The 24,493-nt window shown below is 39.0% G+C and overlaps 1 protein-coding gene across 1 annotated transcript in view; it reads left to right on the forward strand.

Moving 5' to 3' along the window:
• Positions 1-923: 923 nt before the first annotated feature.
• Positions 924-24,493, forward strand: part of Sec20 (vesicle transport protein Sec20) — a 35,936-nt gene continuing 12,366 nt past the window's right edge. Inside the window, exons 1-4 of the mRNA XM_067150929.2 lie at positions 924-1,230; positions 4,614-4,798; positions 10,572-10,682; positions 23,471-23,592. Of these exons, the coding sequence (XP_067007030.2) occupies positions 1,123-1,230; positions 4,614-4,798; positions 10,572-10,682; positions 23,471-23,592 (526 nt within the window). The 5' untranslated portion in view covers positions 924-1,122. The remainder of the gene's footprint in view (positions 1,231-4,613; positions 4,799-10,571; positions 10,683-23,470; positions 23,593-24,493) is intronic.

A 24,493-nucleotide genomic window follows, 5' to 3' on the forward strand; every position in this document is an offset into this window, starting at 1 on the left:
TTCAGTCGAACAAAAGTATTCATTACTTCCTGTCGAGAAGACTGAACAGTCGAATGATTTCAGTCGAATGAAAGTATTCATAAAACGCAACTAGTCAGTACATGAAAAAAATTCGAATGTTTCCAGTCGAAACTCTCCGTATCAAAAGTGGAGAGCCGTACTTTTACGAATTCGCCTCATTTTAACGCAGTTTACCAATAATTAGAAATCACTTGTATAGACACGCATTAAAATCCGATTTACGCACTCGTTCGTACACGGGGCTAATAGATAGAGAGATGCCCTTAATACGAACCAACATCATACGAATGGCCTTTCTTGGTGCTAAATGGACAGTGAAACGTAGAAAGACGCTAATGAGGCTCTATTCCCGAACAATGTTAACAATAATAAATATGTAAAACGCGTTGCTGTAGTACACGGTCAAGATATACTGTAGATGAGAACAGCCAAACACAATACTACCGTATTTTCTAGATTATTATTATACGGTAGTTATTTAGATTATTATTATTATTATTATTATTATTATTATTATTATTATTATTATTATTATTATTATTATTATTATTATAGTTATACCATAGCGATACGCTATGGTTATACCTTATGTATGAATAGGGCTTAACGTAATTAACATAAACAAATATGCAACGAAATTAAGAGCATATAAACGACAAGAGAAAATCTCCATATATCGTAGGTACATATGAAGTTAACATAATTATACCTATATTACATATCCAAAGTAACCATAAACCGATAGTTCCATTCGCTTCCATGTCGCTGTGACTTGAGTGCGACTGAATTCAGTCGACTTGTTTAGTGCTGACTGGACAGTGAAACGTGGAGAGATGCGTGGCGGGAACGCGACTGAATTCAGTCGACTTGTTTTGTGCTGACTGGACAGTGGAACGTGGAGAGATGCGTGGCGGGAATGCGACTGAATTCAGTCGACTTGTTTTTTAAAGTAGTCGACTGTTACGATAGTTTAAACTATCGACTAGTTCGATAGTTATCAGTCGATAGTGCCCATCTCTAGTCCAAACATAATGTCATCAACAGCTGACGGGCTCGCCGTCTGATGAGTTTGTTGTTTGCAAAATAACCGCAAGTGTCAATATGAATGCTTTAGGTCAAATAACGAAAGCAGTAGACGAGAACTATTTAATAGGAACAGTAAGGCAAGAAATAGTGAACCACAACTTACTTGTCAAAGCCTTAATTCAGGTAGGAACAGTTAAAGGTTAATACCTAACCTCTTGTTTCGCTCAGAGAAATATTACCATTTTAATGCCTTGTATTTCATATTTGTTAGTGATGAGTTTCGACTGAGATCGCTGATACGTGGTTAGCATTTAAGTGAATTGTAGGTTACTTCAAATATAGGAGATCTCCCTTGATGAATGCAATAACTTGAAGTCTGCTTGTTTGATCTTAACCACCTGTTGTTTAAAAACTATAGATTCTGTAGGAGTGTCAGAAACTTTACAGATGGTTAGCTCATATACATGACTACCTAGGATTGATATTTTTTTCTTTTACCCTTTAAAACCGTTTACCTAGGGTTTGTAATTAATTTTATTTTGCCCCTAAAAACCATCACATTGCAACCACAGATGTCTGTTGCCATTGCTGATTATTGTAATGTTCTTATATAGCCTTAGTTGTGTTTCTATGTGCCCGTTTTGGAAAGATATATTACTGTAAAATGGAATCTGTATGTATAGATCCTTACGTATTCTTAAATTATTTACCGATCTCGATAGCTGCAGTCGTTTTAAGTGCGGCCAGTATCCAGTATTCGGGAGGTAGTGGATTCGAACCCCACTGTCGGCAGCCCCGAAGATGGTTTCCCGTGGTTTCCCATTTTCACACCAGACAAATGCTGGGGCTGTACCTTAATTAAGGCCATAGCCGCTTCCTTCTCACTCCTAAGCCTCTCCTGTCCCATCGTCGCCATAAGGCCTATCTGTGTCGGCATGACGTAAAGCAACTTGTAAAAAGATATTCCTAAATTACATTTATTATAGTCTTCCAAACTTAGATTGACAATAGGGCATGTTCTGTTATATTCAGAGAGAGAGAGAGAGAGAGAGAGAGAGAATCCTCAAGGCATAGCTGCTGTAGAACAAGGGGTACTGTGCAGTACCAGCATCAAAATGACAGTTATGTACTGTAAAGTCATTGAAATTTTCGTACAGTATTATGGAATAAAGAGAGCCTCAGTGGCTCGGACGGCAGCGCGTCGGCCTCTCACCGCTGGATACCGTGGTTCAAATCCCGGTCGTTCCATGTGAGATTTGTGCTGGACAAAGCGGAGGCGGGACAGGTTTTTCTCCGGGTACTCCGGTTTTCCCTGTCATCTTTCATTCCAGCAACACACTCCATTCTCATTTCGTAGCATCTATCATTCATTAATAAATCACTTTGGGAGTGGCGACCCCATCGTACTAATAGCCTATATCTGCTTCATTCATTCCATCCCTGACCCGGTCAAAGACTGGAAAACAGGTTGTAGGTTTTCATTTTCATTATGGAATAAAACATATTTTTAATTCTGAAATTCCCTGTTGTACATCTATCTCTGATGAGGAATACTTTATTTTTCTTTGTATGTACCTTGTGAGTGGTGATTTATCATTGACAGTGAATTATGTGAAACGTCTAAACAAGTATCTTTTAAAAACTGAACAGGAATATCGAAACAAAGGAAAAATTATGAAAATTTTGTGACAGATCCTCGCACACCGAAGAGCAACCTGTTCACCTCCCAGCAACTGGCGCGTATGTGATACTTTTCTTCAAAGTACTTAAAACAGAGTTGGTAGTGTGTCTTCTTTTCAGAATCAACTTATTTAGTCTGTTTCTCTTCCTGTCAATCGCAACAGTGTATGTACCTTTACTTCATTCACCGGCAGAGATACAGTGCACTTGTCAAAATAATTCAAATTTTCATAACTGTTTTATTTAGAATGTGTTGTCAGAAATTTTATTTATTTCCTTACTGATTTTTTAACATTATGTTAACACTTCTGCAATTGTTTTTGCTAGGCTGATGATATGACACATACTTTTCTTGGTAGAAGCTACATCATCTGTAAGAAGGATGGAGGTTTTGCCTAACACAGTAGAATTAGTGTTGTTATTACACAGTCCTTTATAGGTATTTCTTAATCCTACAAGTTAAGAAAACCAATATTTGTTGTATGCCTTTTTCCATCCTTGCATCGCTAAAAACCTTCACTGTGTTAGTACGAAGTTAAAAGACTAGGGAAAAAAATACTGTATGAATGAATTCTGGTTGCAGAGAGAGCAGGCAACAATTGCAAATGGTCATAATAGCAGTGTTGGAACTGTTGAAAATGATATTGTATTTATCCCCACACCTAGGAGTTTCGTCTTGGACACTTCACTATTAATATTTACAGTAACAAAGAAGCAAGCAGATCTAAGAACTCTAGAGTAACAGAAATAATCATACAAGATAATTCTCAAGAGCTAATTATTCTTCAATAGAAATACTTGTTACAAATAAATTTTAATAAGTCTTTCTTAAATTTTGAAAGTGGTTTTAAACACTTGATGCAAGTTTCCGTTATAGGTTGTAGGTTACCGTTGAATTTCTGTCCCGCTTGCAGTTTGTCCGAATTGCTGGTACACTGAGCAGCAACTGTTAGATCATGGAGGTGTTGGAGTCTGTTGGAGTCCCCTATCTTCAGGGTCAGTGTTGGACCCTGGACCAACAGGACAATGTACGACCGCATGTGGCGCATGTCATCATACAGTTCCTGGTGACCACCATGTCACAGTTTTTTCTTGGTCTATGCGTACCGTGGATCTCTCGCCCATTGATAAAGTGTGGTCCATAGGTGGATAATGAGTGGCCTGCCACAGGACGCCTGCAGCCACAGTGAATGAATTTTGGACATGCATCAAAGCAACATGGGACAAGATACCCAGATAGACATCCAAAAGTCTCTTCTTCGTAATGCCACATCATGTAACAGCGCTTATTGCCGAGTGTGATGATGCCACATGGTACTGATTTCCTCATATTTGATATGTCGTTCTGAGCTGTAAGAGTAATAATGTTGCCGGGCCGAGTGGTTCAAATGGTTGAGGTGCTGCCCTTTTGACCCCATCTTGGAAGGTTCGATCTTGGCTCAGTCTGTTAGTATTTGAAGGTGCTCAAGTACGCCAGCCTTGTGTCAGTAGTTTTACTGGCACATAAAATGACTCCTGTGGGACTAAATTCCGGCACCTTGGCATCTCTGAAAACCGTAACAAAGTAGTTAGTGGGACGTAAAGCAAAATAACATCATTAGTAATAATGTTGTCTGTGTAGAATGGGTTTTCATTTCCAATAAATATGATTGTGAGGGCTCACATCCTCCTCGGTGTTGCAGTGTTAATGGCCAGCAGTGTAGATTGTTATCTCAATATGATCCTTTGCACTCATTATGGATTGGGACTTGTTTCATTCTTTTGCAATCTTGCTGTACTCCTAATTAATTGGTTATCAATCTCTGTTTGCTTTTATATGGATGTAAAGAAATAATTCAAAAATTACATGTTTCTGGTCTTGAGTCAATTCTTGTTTCTTTCTTCAGAACATTCAACAGTGCCCTGGACCTCGGGAAGTTCTCAATGAGCTAAATAGTGAGGGAAGAGCCAAAATAGCAGCTCTACGGAAACACATAGAACAGTTAGAACGTTTGGCTAAGGAACAAGAAAAGGAAATGACAAAAACTGAACTGTTGAAGGAAGTGGAAAGTCACAGGCAGCAGTTAACAAGGTTTGTATTATATTGTATTTTATTATGCTCTTATCGTCTCTGTTTAATATACTGAGATAACTTATACTTCAAGAGTTGTAGGAGTGGAAAATAAGTCAGAAACTAGTTTCTCAATGGGAAACTGTTTTGTTTCGTTCAAATAGTAATGCAAGGTTATGGGTTACTCTGCTAGCTCCCAATCTTTTGCATGGGACACAACATGTTGCTTGGTCTTTGTTGCTTCCTTTTGAGGATAAGGCAGATTATGTGATAAAAATAGGTAGCCTATGTAATAAAGACAGCAACTGTAGATTTGTTTTGGGTAGGCTTGAGATATGTGTGTAATATAATAGAACCAGTAACAGCATTTTAGGACAGTCAGTGTGAACTGATACTACTTTTCCCTAATACAGGTGATGTTTACACCGTTGAAATGTCCACTATGCATTACAGATCAAATATACTCCTGATAAGGTAACACTCAGCAGACATGTCGAGGATAAATGGCTTCCCGTTTGGAAACTAGTACCATCAGTTTTTCTTTCCCCGTGTTTCTGCAGCCCTGATGGACCTTGGTCTACCAGCTGTCCAGTGCTTAGCCCAAAGACCTGCAAATTAGGATGTGTTGTGTGGTCAGTGTGATGAATCCTCTTGGCTTCCTAGCCCGGGGCCACTAGCTCACTGTCAGATAGGTCCTCAATTGTTCTCACTTTGACTGGGTAGAACTCGAACTGGCCCTCAGATCCAGGTAAAACAAATCCGTGACCTGGCTGGGAATCAAACGTGGAACATCCTGGTTGAGGTGCAGGCTTGTTACCCTTCGCGGCCAGTGACTAACGGTTTCAAATCAAAAAAATCCATTACATGCTCTGTTAAAAGGGAAATATTTCATATATCTGTGGTTAATTATGCTTTTTTCTTAAGCAAAACCATACTAATACAAATAAAGAGAGAATATAAAATACAAATGGAATATTATTATGTTGCTCTAATGCCTAGAATAAGGTTAATAATAGAATCATGGTCAGCCCCATGATGTAGAGGTAGTATATACCTGCCTCTTGCCTGGAGACCCTCGGTTTGACTTCAGCCAGATCAGGGATTTTTACCAGGACCTGAGGACTAGTTTGAGGTCCACTCAGCGTACATGATTATAGTTGAGGGGCTATTTCTGACGGTGAGATGGCAGCCCCAGTGTAAAAAGCCAAGAATAACTACCAAGAGGATTCATTGCACTGACCGTGCATCACCTCATAATCTGCTGGCTGAGCAGGAGATGCTTGGTAGGCAAAAGGCCTTTTGGGGCCAATAGAATCAGATGATTTCTGTTTTTAATACAATCATGGTGCTGGACAAAGAATCTTAATATCTCTCAGGAATATTTTTCATACTTGACAACAGTCTATTTATTCAGCATGGCTCACCTACATTAAGTTTTTAACCTCAAATATCTTCTGACTACTTGAAGATAGTGATCAGTGCCTAGGGGATAACAAAAAATGGGCACGTATAAGAAATACTTTAAGAAGTACCATGGCAGTGATACAAACTCCGATTTTTAAATGGAACTATAACCCATTTCTGTCACACATGTAGTTAGTTGTTGGTCACCACATTTAGTGATGTTACTTCCACAGTCTGACATTGTGGTGATATCAGTAGAGAGAGAGTGAACATACAAAATCATACATTCATGTATTCAACATTCAGAATCTTGGTGCCACATTTGAAAACATGTACACTTCAATACTCCTTTTCATCAGTATCACATGTCTGACTGTCGAAATAATTACATCTCTAAATGCAGCTGTTTACAAACAACTATGTACGTGGCAGAGATGATATAGTTCCATTAAGAATTAAAATCTTGGTATCCCTGCCCCAGTGCTTATTAAAGCATGAGACACACATTAACCCTCAAACACACACATATGGGGTGGAATCCACCCCAGGCCATTTTATTTCCTTGTGAAATGTACAAATAACTTTTCTGCGCTCTTTCTGCCCTTGTAGCTCTCCGTGGTTCCCCACCATATTTTCACTCAATATCAACCAGTTCCTGTGAGACAGTTGAACAGTGCACATCGTAAATCACTGACTGGGGTGGATTCCACCCCGCACGTGTGTTCGTGAAAGTAGAAGTCACTCCACAATATCAACATTCATAAAGAGCGAAGAAAGGTGGATAAAGTAGCTCCCATAAGAGATGTTTTTGAAATGATCATCAAGAATTTTCAGAATGGATTCTCCCCTTCAGAATATGTAACGTGTAATGAAAAGTTAGAACCTTTTCGAGGAAAATTTTCATTCCGGCAGTGCATAAAGAGTAAGCCTTTAAGTTATTGCATCAAGATTTTTGGACTGGCAGACCCTCCTTGGTTCTATACTTGTAATATTGTATAAATATGTGTATATCGTGTATCAAATTCTGCATCGGATGTAGTGAAACGGTTAATTGCGCCCCGTCAGTGACAGTGGACGGAATATATTTTTAGACAACTCGTTTGTGAGTGTTCCTCTCACTAAGGACTTGCTGAAGGAACACAATCTCACTTGCACTGGAACTATGTGCCTCAATAAGCAGGAACTGCAAAGGGAACTACGTAACAGAGAAGAAGCATAAGGAGAAATATTCAAACCTCTTGGCATTTTCTAAGGACATGTCCATATCTTCTTATGTTCCAAAGCCGGGAAAAGTAGTTATGGCCGCCTCGGCAATGCATCATGACAACAAAATCGATCCTGAAACTAGTGTTCAACAGAAACCTGTCATGATCACTGATTACAATTTAAATAAAGGTGGTACTGATGTCGTTGATAAGCTCAGTGGAACATATACTGTATCTAGAAGGTGTAAATGTTGGCCACTTAGAGTATTTTTTTGGAATGCTAAATGTTGCAGCCATAAATGCTTTTATTATTTACAGGAACAATACTGGACTAGAGAATACAATAGTCAGCAGACTGTTTCTCAAAGAATTAGGTTTGCAGCTCACGAAAGTGCATATAGCATCTCGTTCTACTATACAAACCCTACCTGCTCATCTGAAGGCAGCGCTGAAGCGCATCAGTGGTATTGAAGTTGAAACTTCCGGTCACTGTGAAGTTTGCCCTCGGAAAAAGGACAGGAAAACTCGAACATCATGCTGCAGTTGCAACAAGCTTTTCTGCATGGAACACAGAAATCATGTAGTGTGAAGTGTGTGCTCCTGAGTGAAAGATACAACACTACCTCCCCCACCCCGCCCCATATTTTTAAAGCACAGAACATTTAAGGGCTCTGCTATTGATTGTTAAGATATATGAATTGTCATTTAAAATTCAATAGTTAACTAATACGTATTTTTGGTACATTTCTTTCATGAGAAACATTCTTTCTTATTTCAAGTTAGCTATTTTCTTTGCAAAGTTCAGCCTCCATTATTTCAGATTTTTTTCAAATGAACACACAGTACCAGTATATCTGAAGTGAATTATTTTGTTTCATTTATTATTCTGTTCACCGTATTAAGGACAAAAAGTAGGTTTCTAAATATTTTACTAGGATCTAAAATGCATTCACTAGAAACAAGCAAAACTATAAATGAAAAAACAAGGTATGCATGATTAATTTTGTAAATATAGCAGAGAGGAATTTCAAAAGAAGTATGCCCCTACATGTCGCAGAAAGAGTCGTTCTCATGTAATCTATCTTAAAATATCCAATTAATACAGTAATTTATATTTTACAATACAATGATATATGGGGTGAAAAGCACCCCAAGCATGTGTCTGTGTCCTAAAATCTGGTGTGTGTGCTTGAGGGTTAAACATTTTTTCATGAGCCCTTACAGTTAGTTACCTACCTAGGTGGAAACTGCCTATTACTATCTTCAACTACTCAGAAGATATTTGAGGTGAAAAACTTAGGTGGGCCACTTTGTATAGTTAAGGTAGATAAGTTAGAGAATGCAAGTATATACGAAGGATAAGCAACATATTTTGGTGGTGTAGTTGATCAGTCATTGCTGTTAGGTTCCAAAGATAGCAAGTTTGATCTTGGTTGAGGCTGCTCTCATTTTAAGCGATATATTTGCAAGATCTGCCAAAGAAAACAAATGTATATATACTTTAACAAATGGTTTCAGTGCATTGTTGTCAAAGTCAAATTGATTTATTGTTACAGAATGTTGTATGGTATTTTCTCGATGGATGTGACTACTTCTATGCCTGTAAGATGGCTGGAGCATGGTTGTAGTTTGATGAAAGAAAGAGCATTTTTAAGCAATTTATCAAGTGTGAAAATCTTGCTGAAGTTCATCAGAGCATCAATAGGGGCATGAGTTTTAAACAGAACTTCCAATACACTTGACAGTTGTAGGGATGAGGCCGGGCGGCATCTGCCATGTATAGGAAATTGCATGTTATTGTGGTAGAGGATAGTGTTGTGTGTAGTATATGAGTTGCAGGGAGATTGGGGACAGTACAGACATCCAGTTCCCAAGCCAGAGAAATTAACCATTTAAGATACAAATCCCCAACCTGGCAAGGAATCTAATCCAGGACCCTCTGAACCGAAGGTCACTGTACTGACCATTGAGCAAAGAAGCTGAACAGTGCCCTTTGTGATATACTGTACACAAGATCTGGAAGGTCTCATACTGCTAGAATTCCTGCTTCTTCTGCTGTAGTTTTGGAAAGGTTTACAATATTGCTACACCGGGCAAGTTGGCCGTGCGGTTAGGGGCGCGTAGCTGTGAACTTGCATCCGGGAGATGTTGGGTTCAAACCCCACTGTCGGCAACCCTGAAGATGGTTTTCTGTGGTTTTCCATTTTCACACCAGGCAAATCTGTACATACTTTAACAAATGGCATCTGTGCATTGTTGTCAAAATCAAATTGATTTATTCCTACAGTATGTTGTATGGTATTTTCTCAGTAGATGTGACTACTTCCATGCATGTAAGATGGCTGGAGCACGGATGTAGTTTGATGAAAGAAAGACCTCAATTAAGACCACAGCTGCTTCCTTCCCACTCCTAGCCCTTTCCTGTTCCATCGTCGCCATAAGACCTATCTGTGTCGGTGCGACGTAAGGGACGGCCGAGCTGGGATTCGAACCCACGCTCTTCTGAATGCAACGCAGTATTAATTCACTGATGGTGAATTTGAAAATAAAACCGGTGCTCCATCAGAAGAAACAATGACTCATGGAAAGGCAACAATGCAGCTGTACAAACTGATGGCCTATTTGGAATCACTGACTGAAACTACACCGGCAGAACTGTTGTTAGTAAAATGTCGTGATCATGCTGTGCGCAAACGCTATACAAATGTAAAACAGGAAAAACTCAAGCATTATTTTAGTGCATTTCAAGGGGCTCGTGAAAATTTGTGCTGTTTTTCTGAGTATAGGCACAAACTTTTTTTTAATAATGGAAACCTAACTTCTGACTTTAGCAGAAAAGTTGTATTTTCTGCTGTGAGTTCAGGCATGTACTGTAATATGGTAATATCAGTAATACTTCACCTTTCAGTTCTGGTGGCTTAGAGCAGGTACTGATCTAATCGTGTTTGCTGACACAAGCTGTTTCCTTGTGATCCCAGCCAAACAACTAGTACTTTACATTACATACAAGCATGTCTCGTAAATGCAATGTGATATATCCCGTGGATTTGCAGCATGTTTATGACAGGCAAATTAAAGACAGGATAGGAAGACTTAAGGTTTTAAAGGAAATAAAATAGTTGTGTTGTTTGATTTCGTTGCAGCCTGTGCAGTTTGTAACTTCCTCTATTGTTTTATGTTAACAGCACTCTGGGAGCATTTCGTAAAGCAAATCTGCTCTGTATATTGAACATCGAGAAAGCCAATAAGGAAGAGTTATTTGACGATGGTGTAGAAGAAACAAAGTTACGTCACAGGTAAATCAGTTGTGTTTATTGTTAATAAAGCATGTAATTGTTAATATTATGTTATTTTGTGTTGCAGGCTTTTTACAGTATTCTTTTCATGGTCTTTAATTTTCGTGATGTATGAAATAGAAAGCATTAAAAGTATAAGTATATACACATTTAAGCTTTTCTGGCCTTTGCAGTCATGAAATTACCACATTTCGCCCAGTGGGCTTATCAGTTGGATTGCTACACTTTTCCAAGACGCTGGCAGCTAGGGTGTCATTCTTTATATAAGTATATGCATTGTGGCAGGTTATCGGGATCCTTAAAACTAAAACTGCTACACAGAGAGGTAGCGTGTTTTACTGTCCGCTGAATTTACTGAACTACTATTTTCAGTTAATTATAAGTTCACTTGGATTTGAGATTTCCACTCAACACAGTTTTTACTCATTATCATAACACACACTCACTCACATGATTACACTGCTGACCAGCTTGACAAACTCGTGGTCCCCAACATGGCTTTTCACAGGGTAGTGTTGTTCCAGAACAGTTGTAGCCATCTGACAGACTCTCTCCCAATGAATGACTCATCACCGACTTTGAAGTCTTGTACTGCTTACTTTCACTCATGATTGATGCACTTAAGGCTGACTTGGGTGGAACTGACTCCAGACTGACAGGCATGCACCAGTTGCATTCTTTATAAAGGCTCGTGTAGAGAATTCTAGAGATTCCATTCTTTCCAGATCATTTTTGGACCCTGACCCACTGTTAATCAGCTTGCAGCTTCTTCTAAAAGCTTCCTTATAATGGGCCCCAACAATTCGCCAGTACTATTGGTTTGCTCGCATCTGGCCCTGTCCACACTGTCTCAACTACCCCACACTTATCTCCTCTTATTGGCATGATTGCTGGTCATTCTGCACTCAGCCCAGATTGTCACAGTATCAGAAGAAATGTAGCTAGGAAAGAGCTCAAGAAAGACAAGGAATAACCACAGTTGCTGGTCAGTGTCAACTGAGGGAGCAGCAGAAAGAAGAAACAAAGACAAATAGGTATGTAAAAACACATTGCCTCGTCTGTAGATGGGTAGTCCCTTTATCATCCCTGAATTTTACTCTTTTAATTCCCTATAGTAACAAACAACTTCAGTCAAACATGGGAGCTAACAGATACATTCTTTAAGAGGATTTTCACTCTGGAATTGGGATGTATGGAGGAGATAAATTATAATAGTTGCATGCAGAAAAGGAAGGAAATAAAGCAAAAGGTTTGTACAGAAAGAGACAAAGGTGAGAAGAACAAAGGATGTATATGGTAGTTGAAAAGGAACCTTGCAGGTTTAATACATAAAATACGCTTAGGAAAATAGAAATTGCAACACCATGAAGGAATGGGTCATTTGTGGTAGTGACAGGTTGCAACTGGAACCGCCAAGAGTCGATTCCATATGCCTGGGGGATTGGGTACTTGATTCCGGAATTGATTCCGAGGAACTAATAATACCATCTATGATGCAGATACGTAAACTCTTGCATCACTGATGAATTCTGTAATGCGAATTTGTTTTGGTTTATAACCAGATCACTCTACAAGCCATGCCTGCTCTCATTATAGAGTTATATACTCTAATACGACTAATTTGATCAGAATATATGATTCTCTGTTTGAAACTAATCAAATTATATGGATGGTCAATAAGTCAAAACTTCTACAGGGATTATGACATAATATAATACTGTACTATTATTTCAACAAAATACAACTTTACTAAGGATACAACCTTAGATAATGATAAGCAGTGACGAAAAAAAAAATAATAACTCTAAAGTTTCTCATATTATTTAATAGTAATGAAATGTTAATTGTGAATTAAATGTAATGGAAGACAGGTATGCTGCCAAACAAGTACTTATTAGAAATGTGATGTAATTCCACACACTTTATACATTTATATTAGCACCCAGTGTCGAAATGTTTAATGTTATTTCCAGACTACCAGATTAAATCGTTATTTCATTGTTATGTGGCATAATTCATTCATAACAACCAATAAGACATTGAATTTAAACTATGCTGTATACAAAAGAAATAGTAAATATTGCACATTCAAATTTGCCCCAATTATATACAGATGACTCACTCTAGCGAGTGCGTCCAGTGGCGCAGCACACTCTGGTGACGTCTTCACAGAACCGATTCCTCGTATGCGACATTGAGTGTGACCTCGGAGTCGTAGGAACCGGTTCTCGCGATTCCAGGTGTCATTCACACACATTACTAATTTGTGGTGGTATTCAAGATATGGAATGGTTCCAGCTAGGTTCATAAACGATACCAGTTTTAGACCAGTTGGATAATTCATTGGGTGCTCCCCACCTGATTTGTCATGAACGAACCACCTCTCATGTGCAAAACCCAGTAGAGCTTAGTTGACATGTTGTATGTAAGGTGCAGTGATGTGAAATGTTCTGTAGTGAATCAATTAAATTAATTAATTTCATTGTTTGTCCGTATTTAACCAAGATTACCACTTTTATAATTTGGATCCACCTTATTCAATATATAAAAACTGTTGTTTAGATGAAATTACAACATATATTTCAATCAGAACTAGTTTTGACGCCCTTTTTTTGCGTCATCATCAGCTAATATAGGTTCTGATTGAAATATATGTTGTAATTTCATCTAAACAACAGTTTTTATGTATTGAATAAGGTGGATCCAAATTATAATAAAAGTTGTAAAAAAGCTGTAGTGAATCATACGAGGACGGATCAAATATAAACAGGAATTATTTTTTAAAATGTATTGCATCAACCAAAAGAAATACACATATAGAGATCACTTTTCTATATAGTGCCCTGCCTTCGATACACATTTTCTCCATTGGAATGGCAAGTTTTTGATCCCGTCCTGATAGAAAGAAGAGGGAACCGCTGTCCTCCTAGGTCTTGTTTGAGTGACCCAAACAAATGGTAATTGCAAATATAAAGATAGGAACTTCCCACCTAATCAATACATTTATTTCTTCTAAGGTACTTAAAATATTTTTACCTACCTGTTATGTAAGTTATGTAGGTGGCAAGTTCCCAACTTTATATTTGCGATTATTAGAATCATTAATATGGATAATGAATTTATAAATTATAATACAAACAAATAGTAGTCGCAGGGCGATAAATCTGGACTGTGTGGAGGATGTTCAAAAGGTGTCCTCTGAACTTCCTCCAGTTTTTCCTGTGTTAAAGCACCAGTATGTGGCCTGGCATTGTCATAGAGCAGAATGACGTTTCGGATCGGTTACCGGCGTCACTTGTTGCAATACGCAGTTTTTGCTTAATCCAAAAGGCGACAGTAATAGGCTGCATTAATTGTCCTTTGTTCGTGAAGAAAACCCACCAGCAAAACGCCCGCGTTGTCCCATAAAACGGTTAACCCTCTACTGCATGAATTATTTTTCATTTTCGTTTGGTAAAAAAAAATTCAAACTTTAATGTTCAACATACGTCCAGTGTTTTAAATGTACCAGCAATTCTTAACTGGGGCTAATAGCTTAACCCTTGAACTGCCAAACGTCGTGCTTGCGACTTAATAGAGTGTCACTAGAATTCCAACATCGCATGCGCAACGCATAGTATGTGCATTCTCTTAATCAGTCATAACATCATTTATCTTTCACTTATGCTATTTTAATAAGTAAGACATTGAAGAGGAAGCTTGAAGTTTTTCATCACACATTCCTCAATAGCCGGAAATGACTCAGTCAAGGTCAGGGTAGGTATAAATTCAGCTACTCTTTCCTCATCCCCCTGTCGTCTCAGTTGCTATGTAACTTTGTGCTCGCTCGCTATTCCTGTTAGTTTCTGTCAATATCTGTAGTTATCTTTCAACAGATTGAGTTTATTCTTAAATTGTTTCTTTTGAAGTGTAAACTTTCATCATGGATGATGAGCCAAGTGATTCAAGTGATATTCACAAAGTTCTTGAAATGATTGGGATGCTTCCTCTTCCAGCGATATATTTTCTTTAGCTGATGATTCTTCTGAGAGCGGAGAAGAATATATTCCAGAATCTGAAGTTGAAAGTGATTCCAATGAAGAGAGCAGGCCAGCCGACGTTTCACTGGTTGATACTGTTTCCATAATACCAAAGTGGTGCAGCGTTTATCCACCCGAACCGGAGTTCGATGTTTCTGAGAAGTTCCGCGTAAGGGATCCTGGCATTAGGATCTGTCCGCCCCGAAACATTACACCTATTATATATTTCTACTTGTTCCTTACGGATTTGATTTGGAAGCTCTTGGAGAAAGAAAGTAATGACTATGCAGTGAAAAAAAAGAAACTAAAAGACATTCTGGAGAAATGAAGGCCTTTTCTCGTATGCGAACCTGGTTTGATGTAAATGTCTCCGAAATGTAAAAGTAAATTGCCATTCTAATAAATATAGGGTGCACCATGAATGTTTTTATAAATTGCAGCATTTATGGAGGCCTATGAGGCCTGGCAGGAAAAGAAAACTCCAAGAATGATTCCCAGTAGTGCTCGGTGGCTGACAGAAGTGGGTGCAGCCCGGAAATTTTTATTCTTTTGTGATTTTATTTCTGTTTTTACTTTTGAGAAAATATTTTTAAAAATTAGAAGAAATTTTGCGTGTTTTGTATATAGTGATTTTTTTTTTAATGAGTGGTTATTTATTACTAATGGTGAACTTGAAAATATGAAAAACTTTTTTTTTTTTAGTTTTCCAAATTTTTGATCGCCTGATACGCACCAGTTAAGCAAGTGAATGATCTAATACTTATTTGAGCATCTTAAATAAAGCTTTCTGAGTATTATGGTGTGCTGCATGCCTAACTTTTCTGCATCTAAACATGCTTAAATTTGTTAAAAACATAAATGTGTAATACATGCGAAAATGGCCTGGCATTTAGGGAAAAACACTCGGCACTTCTAGGGTTAACACTCGTATGTGATGTGGATTGCCATAGTGGAATATATATATGATTTTTCACGATTTTACGCTAAGCTTTTAACATTCAAAGACTGAACATTACTACCTATTGGTCATGGGTACGTACTGCGGTACAACTTGTACAACCGTAGGTCGGTAATGTCTTTGAGGTTGCGCCAGAGGTACTCCTGAAGCCTGTGGTAATATGATGGAGAGGGCCCACGTAAAATAAACGGTGGTTGGTACGCGTGAATGTTGACGGGGTGGAAGGAGTACCTTTGGTTGTAGGGCTGTTTTGTCTTATGTTATGTAAAAAGAAACAAGGCATCACTGGGATATATGTTTAATTAATTGTACAGTTGAAGGTGTGCTGTAAAACTACCTCTGTCTACAATATTTATCCATGTATACAGGTGAAAAGTTATTTGTTGCCTAATGGCAACAGTATGCATTAGAGGGTTAAAACACCTTTCCAGCAGATGGGTGTTTTGTCCTTGACCGGACCTGCTTCATCTCTTTGCTGCCACTCCATGCTTACTTGCTTTGACTCTGGGGTGTAATGATGCACCCAAGTTTCATCACAAGTCACAATATGATGCAAGAAATCCTCTCCTTCCTCCTCATAGCAACGCAGGAGTCTCTGACAAACTTCCTTTCCCCTGTGGGTGGGGGTGGTAGAATAACACCCACGGTACCCTCTGCCTGTCATAAGAGGCGATTAAAGGAGGCCCCAGGGGCTCTGAAATTTGGAGCGTGGGTTGGCGACCACAGGGAACTTAGCTGGGTCCTGGCATTGCTTCCAATTACTTGTGTCAGGCTCCTCACTTTCATCTATCCTTTCTGACCTCTGTTGGTCAACTCTTGTTCTTTTCCAACCCCGACACTATTAGGTTTGCAAGGGCTAGGGAGTCTTTCATTTTCATGCCCTTCGTGGCCCTTGTCTTCCTTTGGCCGATATCTTCATTTTTCAAAGTGTTAGATCCCTTCCATTTTTTTCCCTCTGACTAGTGTTATATAGAGGATGGTTGCCTAGTTGTACTTCCTCTTAAAAAAATAATCACCACCACCACCTCTGACAAACTTCCTGGTGTAACGTTTTTTGTTCCTGGTTGAGGAGACGAGGAACCCACCTGGCATTCAATTTTCTGAAATGAAGTTCATCTCGGATGATGGTTTGAACACTTCCGTAACTTATTCCTATGGCTAACACTTTGCGATCTTCACCAATAATGTCACAAATGACAACAGTGTTGTCTGCAGTGATGCTTCCACAACTTCTCTTCCTATCACAAATATTTTAGCCAACTCACACACTCGAATCTGCGAAAGTAACTGTGCGTGGAGCCGTCTCAAACTTTTGGAAGGTTCGGTGCCCTCTTTTGCAAGAAATGTGGTAGTGATGCGTTGTGCAACAGACGTGTGCACCTCTTGCTCACTCCTGGCATACTGAAGCAGCCCAGCTCTCCACCGTCGTTCACGCACACAAACCCCTTCTCCAGACTCCCCCACCAACAACCTGGCAAAGCCCCACCTCAGAACAGCAGCGAAACATTCAAATTCCCATTTATATTTGATCCACCTTCGTACCTTGCCTACAAGTTCAACCAGGATATTGGCACTTGTCTCCAGTTGAGAGGGCCCCAGTAATTGGTCCATGTGATTCTGGATCTTCTCCAGTTGAGAGGGCCCCTATAATTGGTTTGTGTGATTCTGGGTTGTAGCTGCAGGTGTTGGCTACAATGCATCCGCGTATTGCTGCAGTGGTCAAATTATGTGACACATGCTCGGAGACTTGGGACAGGATTTTGACGACAACCGTGCAGGAAGATCGTGTATCATTCAGATGTCTCAGATAGATCCCTGAGCTACAGCAGTGGAAATTTGAGCCACTTTGGCATCAGATGTTATGCAGCAATTGGTGATTATTGCTTACAGCTGGCTTATGATCCTGGTATTCTGTAGCAAGTGTTCCATTGATCCCACAACATTGACATAAGGCTATCCTAGTGCCAGGAATAGTTATGCTGGGCCAACAAATGAAATAGTGCCATCTTCAGTGAAGAATCATGCTTTTGTCTTAGCCACAGTGATCACGGCGACTGTGTGCAATGGTGTACTGGGGAGAAGTGGCAGTGTCAGTCTTATTGTCAGGAGGCACCACATGGCCATTCCCAGGTATTACAGTCTGGGGAGCTACTAGATTTCATGTGAAATTTGCCATTATTGATTTTTGAGGACAAACTGACTTCTTACCAGTATGTAGACAGGAATATTTCAGCCTTCCCTCCTTGCAAGCATCTCCAGGCAAGCGCTCCAAGTGATTACACTTCTACAGTGGCCCACCAGGTCCTATTCAACCACCCCAAATTGTCACAAACTAACCCTTCCTGTGCAGGAAGCATGGGCTGCAATTCTGCAGGATCTGACCCAGAGACTTATTGACTCCATATCGTGTAGGATTTAACAATATATTGCAGCTTATCATGTTCTGACGTGTCCACAGGTGTTATCATGGCATCACCGCCTTGCACTTATCCTCTGTGTACACTTGGGTATTGTAGACACACCCCTCCATGATGTTGTAATTTCCATTTTTCCTTGTGAAAAAAAAAAAAGGAACAACTGAAGTGTAAGGATATGCATTTTATCATAGAAGTCAGACGAGTATATCAGAGCTGTTTCTTTTCTTCTCTGGTATTCCCAGGCTTAATGCACTTAACTATCAGACAGCACATGAATATTGTAGTAATTCAGTTTGGAAGTATGGAATTTGTGTTGAACAAAGTTATAATATTTTAATAGAGAAAGAGATTCATGATGTCTGTATTAAATTTGTTCAACTACTGCACAAATCTCTCGCAAAACTAGCCCAAATACTGAACTATCCCCAAACTGAGCACATTTTGCGACTAAATTATTCTAGTGTTTTCTGTATATTGCCAGAATGCAAGCTTTAGGAAGGAATATATTATTGGAGCTGGTTGTTTTAGACTGTTCATGATACCTTTTTTAATCTATAAGTGCTCTTTGGTTTCACCTACATGGACAAGTAAACTCTCAAAATAATCAGTTCCTAGTCTCCAGAACTTCTGCAAATATTTAATGAAATCCCATTATATAATGCTAAGTTTGGTGTGCCATAAAGCAATCAAATGACTATCCATTTTTTTCATGAAACAACTAATTAATTACATATAATAAATGTCATAATGAATTCCATATTAACGTTGACTTTTCGATTTCAATTATATTGTATTGAAAGGTGGAACTAATACATATGAATAGATGGCACATTTCCAGCTCAAATTTTTGAAGTATGAAGATGGTGGTTTCAAACCATACCATCCCCAGCCCTGAAGATGGTGTTCTGTGGTTTCCCATTTATACACCAGGCTAATGCTGGGACTGTACGTTAATTTAAGGCCACAGTCATTTCCTTCCCATTATCATTATTATTTATGATGGTTGAGGCACTGGCTTTCTAATCCCAACTTGGCAGGTTCGATCATGGCTCAGTCCGATGGGATTTGAAGGTGTTCAGATACGTCAGCCTCGGGTTGGTAGATTTACTGACACGTAGAAGAACTCCTGCAGGACAAAATTCTGGCACTTTGGCATCTCCAAAAACTGAAACAGTAGTTAGTGGGATGTAAAGCCAATAATAATACTAATATTATTATTCTTATATGGCCTACATTGGACCACTCTAGTCAGTTATACAGAGAATTTTTTGCTTTTCTATCAGCCCAATATTTCTAAATTCTGAGAGATATTGCCATCATTTCTTGAAATAATTTTGTCTGTTTTTTCTTACAATCATCAATAACAATAATAATAATAATAATAATTTATATATTAAAAAACTGCCTGCTGTCATTTCTTGTCAGCTCTTGGCACAGGCCAGAGTAAAGTGTAGCTTCTACTGCAGTCCCAGTCTCTTCCTTGGCTGCGACAATATGGAAGCTGCTGGGGTATGGGTGGTGCTGAGTAATAACATTCAGAGCACAACCAGTGCATTTGAGTGTCATGAAAGGTGTTGCTTAACCGGTTAGTTGTGCTACAATAGCACTGTCTGGCCCAGTGAGGAATGCAATGGCAAACTACCTCCCTCCTCGTCCTGCCTTGTACGCCTCATTTTGATACTGCCATTGGTTTTTGTGGTTTTCCTAATACCGCATAGCCTTTGTTGGTGCTATTTGAGGATGTAACCAGCCTCTGGGTTGATGACCTAACAGTCATATTAAAAGAGTTTACTAAAAACATCTTTAGGTAATCGGGAGATAGTGGGTTCGAACCCCACTGTCGGTAGCCCTGAAGATGGTTTTCCGTGGTTTCCCATTTTCACAGTAGGCAAATGCTGGGGCTGTACCTTAATTAAGGCCACGGCCGCTTCCTTGCCATTCCTAGACCTTTCCTATCCCATCGTCGCCATAAGACATATCTATGTCGGTGCAACGTAAAACAAATAGAAAAAAAAACATCTTTAGCAAATTCGTCCGTCTGTTCTACTGAACTGATTTGCTTCATTTATGTTGTATCCTCTCCAGAATTACCTGCTGTTGAATCATGAGACATTGATAGGTATCTAAGTCCAGCCAACTTTGAGTAATCATAAAATCAAATTAAATGATCACACCAATAATTGCAGATGAAGGTGTACCCTAACCCGCAATACATTCTGTACTTACCGGGTTGCTAAGCAACTTAACACATTCATTAATATTCTGATATACGTGATTTTCATCCTAAGTAATGGCTTTGCATGCAGCCGTGTTTGATTACTACCTGTCAAGCAAGAGAGTATACACTTCCTCTGATCATGGAAGAATACTATTCCCTGCTAGATACTCTTTGATTCTCTAACCTTTCCCAACAACAGACGGCAGAGCTTACCTAATAACTTATATGCGGCTAAGTGAAAAAGAAATATACGTACACACAGGCCCCATCATGGCATACACCTTAGATATTATCTTGGAACACCTGTCGAAGGATAACCTAGCTACACTAGAAAGAGTGAAGGCCATGTATCTCTGTCTGGCAAAAAATGCTCTTTCGAGACTAACCTGTGATCTCACAAGACAACCGTTCTGTATAGAAGAAATGCGATTAAAAATACCATGACAGAATACCAAGCTTTACATCAAGAAATGCTGGCTATAAAGCGAATATATGGATGGATTTTTGCCAAACAGATGGCATGATGACTTCAGAATGGACGAATTCCGACTACGAACTGCGGCATACCATAACATGCTTCATATTAAATGTTTATAAAATCATTGAAAAGGGCAGGGATATCAAGACGAGTTATCTGACCTATTTACACTTAATGCTGCAGAGCAGCACGGGTCCTCTAGTAGTAGTAGTAGTAGTAGTAGTAGTAGTAGTAGTAGTAGTAGTAGTAGTAGTAGTAGTAAACCTGTTGCATACGTAAGTCTTGATTATTGCATCTAGCTATGTGGCCTTGTCTGGTTCTACACTTATTACCATGAAATTACAAGAAGTGGAGTCTGACCATCATTGGAAACAGCTTTTCACCTTGGTAAACCCCCCTTACAAGCACAAGTTCACTTAACAAGTTAGCTGCACGTTTCAGGTCACATAGTTGTGAGTTTGAACCTGGGAGATGGTGGTTTCGAACCATACCATCCCCAGCACTGAAGATGGTGTTTGATAGTTTCCCATTTACATACCAGGCAAGTGCCGGAGATGTATGTTAATTTAAGACTATGATCACTTCCTTCCCATTCATAGCCTTGTCTTATCCCATTATCATCACAAGACCTGTCTGTGTTGGTGCAACATTAAAAATCACATTGCATAGTTAATTTATTTTCTTATTTTAGCACAGTTATCAATGTTTATAGTCTTTGTATATAATCTAGATCTGTTTATTTAATTATTATTACCCATTAAGTGCAAAGTATCTATAGTAATATATAGAGAGAGATTGTGAGTTTCTGTTTAAGGGGTAATCTCAGAAAATACTGAACTGGTTTTGAAATTGATTTCACCATTTGAAAGACATCATCATACCAGTGAACATAACTATATACAGTATCATTATACTGAAACAGTTGGCCATGCGATTAATGGTGCACATTTGTGAGCTGGCATTCAGGTGATAGTTGGTTCGAGTCCCACTGTCGGCAGCCCTGAAGATGGTTTTCCAATGTTTCCCATTTTCACACCAGGCAAATGTTGGGGCTGTACCTTAATTAAGACCACGGTTGTTTCCTTCCCACTCCTAGCTCTTTCCTATCCCATTGCCGCCATAAGACCTGTCTGTGCCGGGCTGAGTGGCTCAGACGGTTGAGGCGCTGGCTTCCTGACCCCAACTTGGCAGGTTCGATCCTGGCTCAGTCTGATGGTATTTGAAGGTGCTCAAATATGTCAGCCTCGTGCTGGTAGATTTACTGGAACATAAAAGAACTCCTGCGGGACTAAATCCCGGCACCTGGTGTCTCCCAAAACCGTAAAAGTAGTTAGTGGGACATAAAGATAATAACATTAATTAATTAGACCTGTCTGTGTCAGTGTGATGTAAAGCTAAAAAAAAAAAAAAAAAAAAAATGTATTATTGTAGAATATCAAAGGTTTCCCATGAGAACTGTGATTGAAGAAAAAATGGCAGCAATAAATGAATACAAATGTTTGTATGTTTGCTTTTCTGGTATGTTAAGGTAAAAACTATTTGATTAATGGAGTTGAAATTTGTAAAACTTAGAGCTGGTACCTTGATTAACAAATAGGCTACCTACTGTCACGCTATCTTTTAATGTTATTTGCTTTACGTCCCACTAACTACTCTTTTACGGTTTTTGGAGACACCGAGGTGCCAGAATTTTGTCCCGCAGGAGTTCTTTTACGTGCCAGTAAATCTACCGACACGAGGCTGACGTATTTGAGCACCTTCAAATACCACCGGACTGAGCCAGGATCGAACCCGCCAAGTTGGGGTCAGAAGGCCAGCACCTCAACCGTCTGAGCCACTCAGCCCGGCACGCTATCTTTTAAGTGGGCTATGTAGCAAAAGAAAATGTGAAGCAAGTCAGAGGAAAACATATGCCTGGGGCCCTTAAAATTGAATTGCAACAGATAAACTTCATCTTGGTTCCACATTGACATACAATATATGAACAAAATTCTCAAAGAGAACTTTATCCATTATCTATTCAATGCAGTATCAACTATTTATTAAAAATGAATGGTTGTGTTAGACATTAGGACATGTTTTGATCCTCATTTGGACTGTCTTCAGCTAATTGAGGAAAATCTTAATAAATATTGAAATGGGATATAAGGACATTTTAAAACACAAACATATTAAAACAAGCCTTTAAAAAAATATGTAGTGCTTTTTGTAATCTTAAAAATTGTTCTTGGTTGGCTGGTCAATTGGAATGTGATGAATGCTCTTGTCAAAATAAATGGAAGCAAAGTAGAAAGTCATTTTGCATGTCTCTTAAGTATCTTTTGGGTGAACGGAAAGCATTCTGTGCACGAAATACAACATATTCAGCAAAATCACTATCCTCCATCTTCCTACCAAACAACATAAGTAAGTCACTTAAAGTATATGAGGAGGTACACTTAAAGGAATAAGTTGGATACTTAAGTGGGTAATATGAAATGAAACCTAGCTTATAAGGGGCACTTATGTGTAAGTGCTGTCTGTGAATTCGGCCTTGAGGCAGTTAATATTAGAGTAAACCACTGTGGTTATTCGTATATTTGTCAGGATATGGAAGTAAGGCTGAGCCTTTTATATATTTTCCTTGTATTGATTCATGATTTTTCTTCGATAGATTATTTACAGTGTCAGATTAAAATGCCTGCCCTACATCTTTTAGGAAGAGAAAAGACAAGGAAGGTCTGGTGAAGATGTCTGGCGATGTCACGGAGCAGCTCCTGTCTATCAGTCGCCAGTTAGCCGCAACCACACAGCGCAGTGCTGATGCTCTGGATACTCTAGGTAAATTAGTTGACATTATCTCTTGTCGCTAGACATAAATTCCTTTATAATGCAACCAGTAACATATATATGTAAGTTATATACATACTTATAGATCAGAGGTGCTCACGCTGGGGATTCTATCCCGCGGGCACCCAGCACTGTAAGTGCGCGCGCTGGTAGGCGATGAGCGTATGCTATTCAATCACAGTCACGTTGTGGCTACGTCGCAGGCCTTGAAGGTTGGGCTAAGTTCTCCCAGTCACTCTTGATCACTGCTGCGAGCCTGAGTTTGAAATGGAGGCAGAAAATAATGAAAGAAAGAGGGCAGAAATCCACGTTATTTTCAATTTCAATTTATGTATTTTGACCGAATGCAATAAGAGTTAGGCCTACAACCTCAAATATTTTTATAATGTATGTAACGGATTACAGTTTTTACTATTACATTTTAAGAGGTGCTTTAGAAACAGTTCTAATAGAATACGGAGTTACGGTGGATAAGCTGTGACTTGCGGTTGTTTGGGTTTAAATTATGTGGTAAACTCACCAACAATCCAATCATGCTTACCGGAGCAAAATGAATGAGGTTATTTATTTGAAAGCATACTGTACATCTATCTGGTAGATACATTTACATTGTTGTACTTTAATCTTGGATAGTAAATACCTATGTCCTCACTCGTAATGAAACTCCCTCTCACCATTTAGAGGCTAGCTATTAAATACTATTATCAGAAATTCTGTGCACATGGGAAGTCACACAACACTAGAACACTGCGCAAAATCATTGCTGCATTATGTAATTATATTACCTTTCGCTTAATGAATAACAGGAATTTTACATTTTTTAAATGGAAATACTGTCATTCCCATCCAAGGAATTGTAAATCGTAGCTTGTACGCTTCAACCTTGTACCTT

Source organism: Anabrus simplex, chromosome 7 (assembly GCF_040414725.1).
Source record: "Anabrus simplex isolate iqAnaSimp1 chromosome 7, ASM4041472v1, whole genome shotgun sequence".
NCBI lineage: Eukaryota > Metazoa > Arthropoda > Insecta > Orthoptera > Tettigoniidae > Anabrus > Anabrus simplex.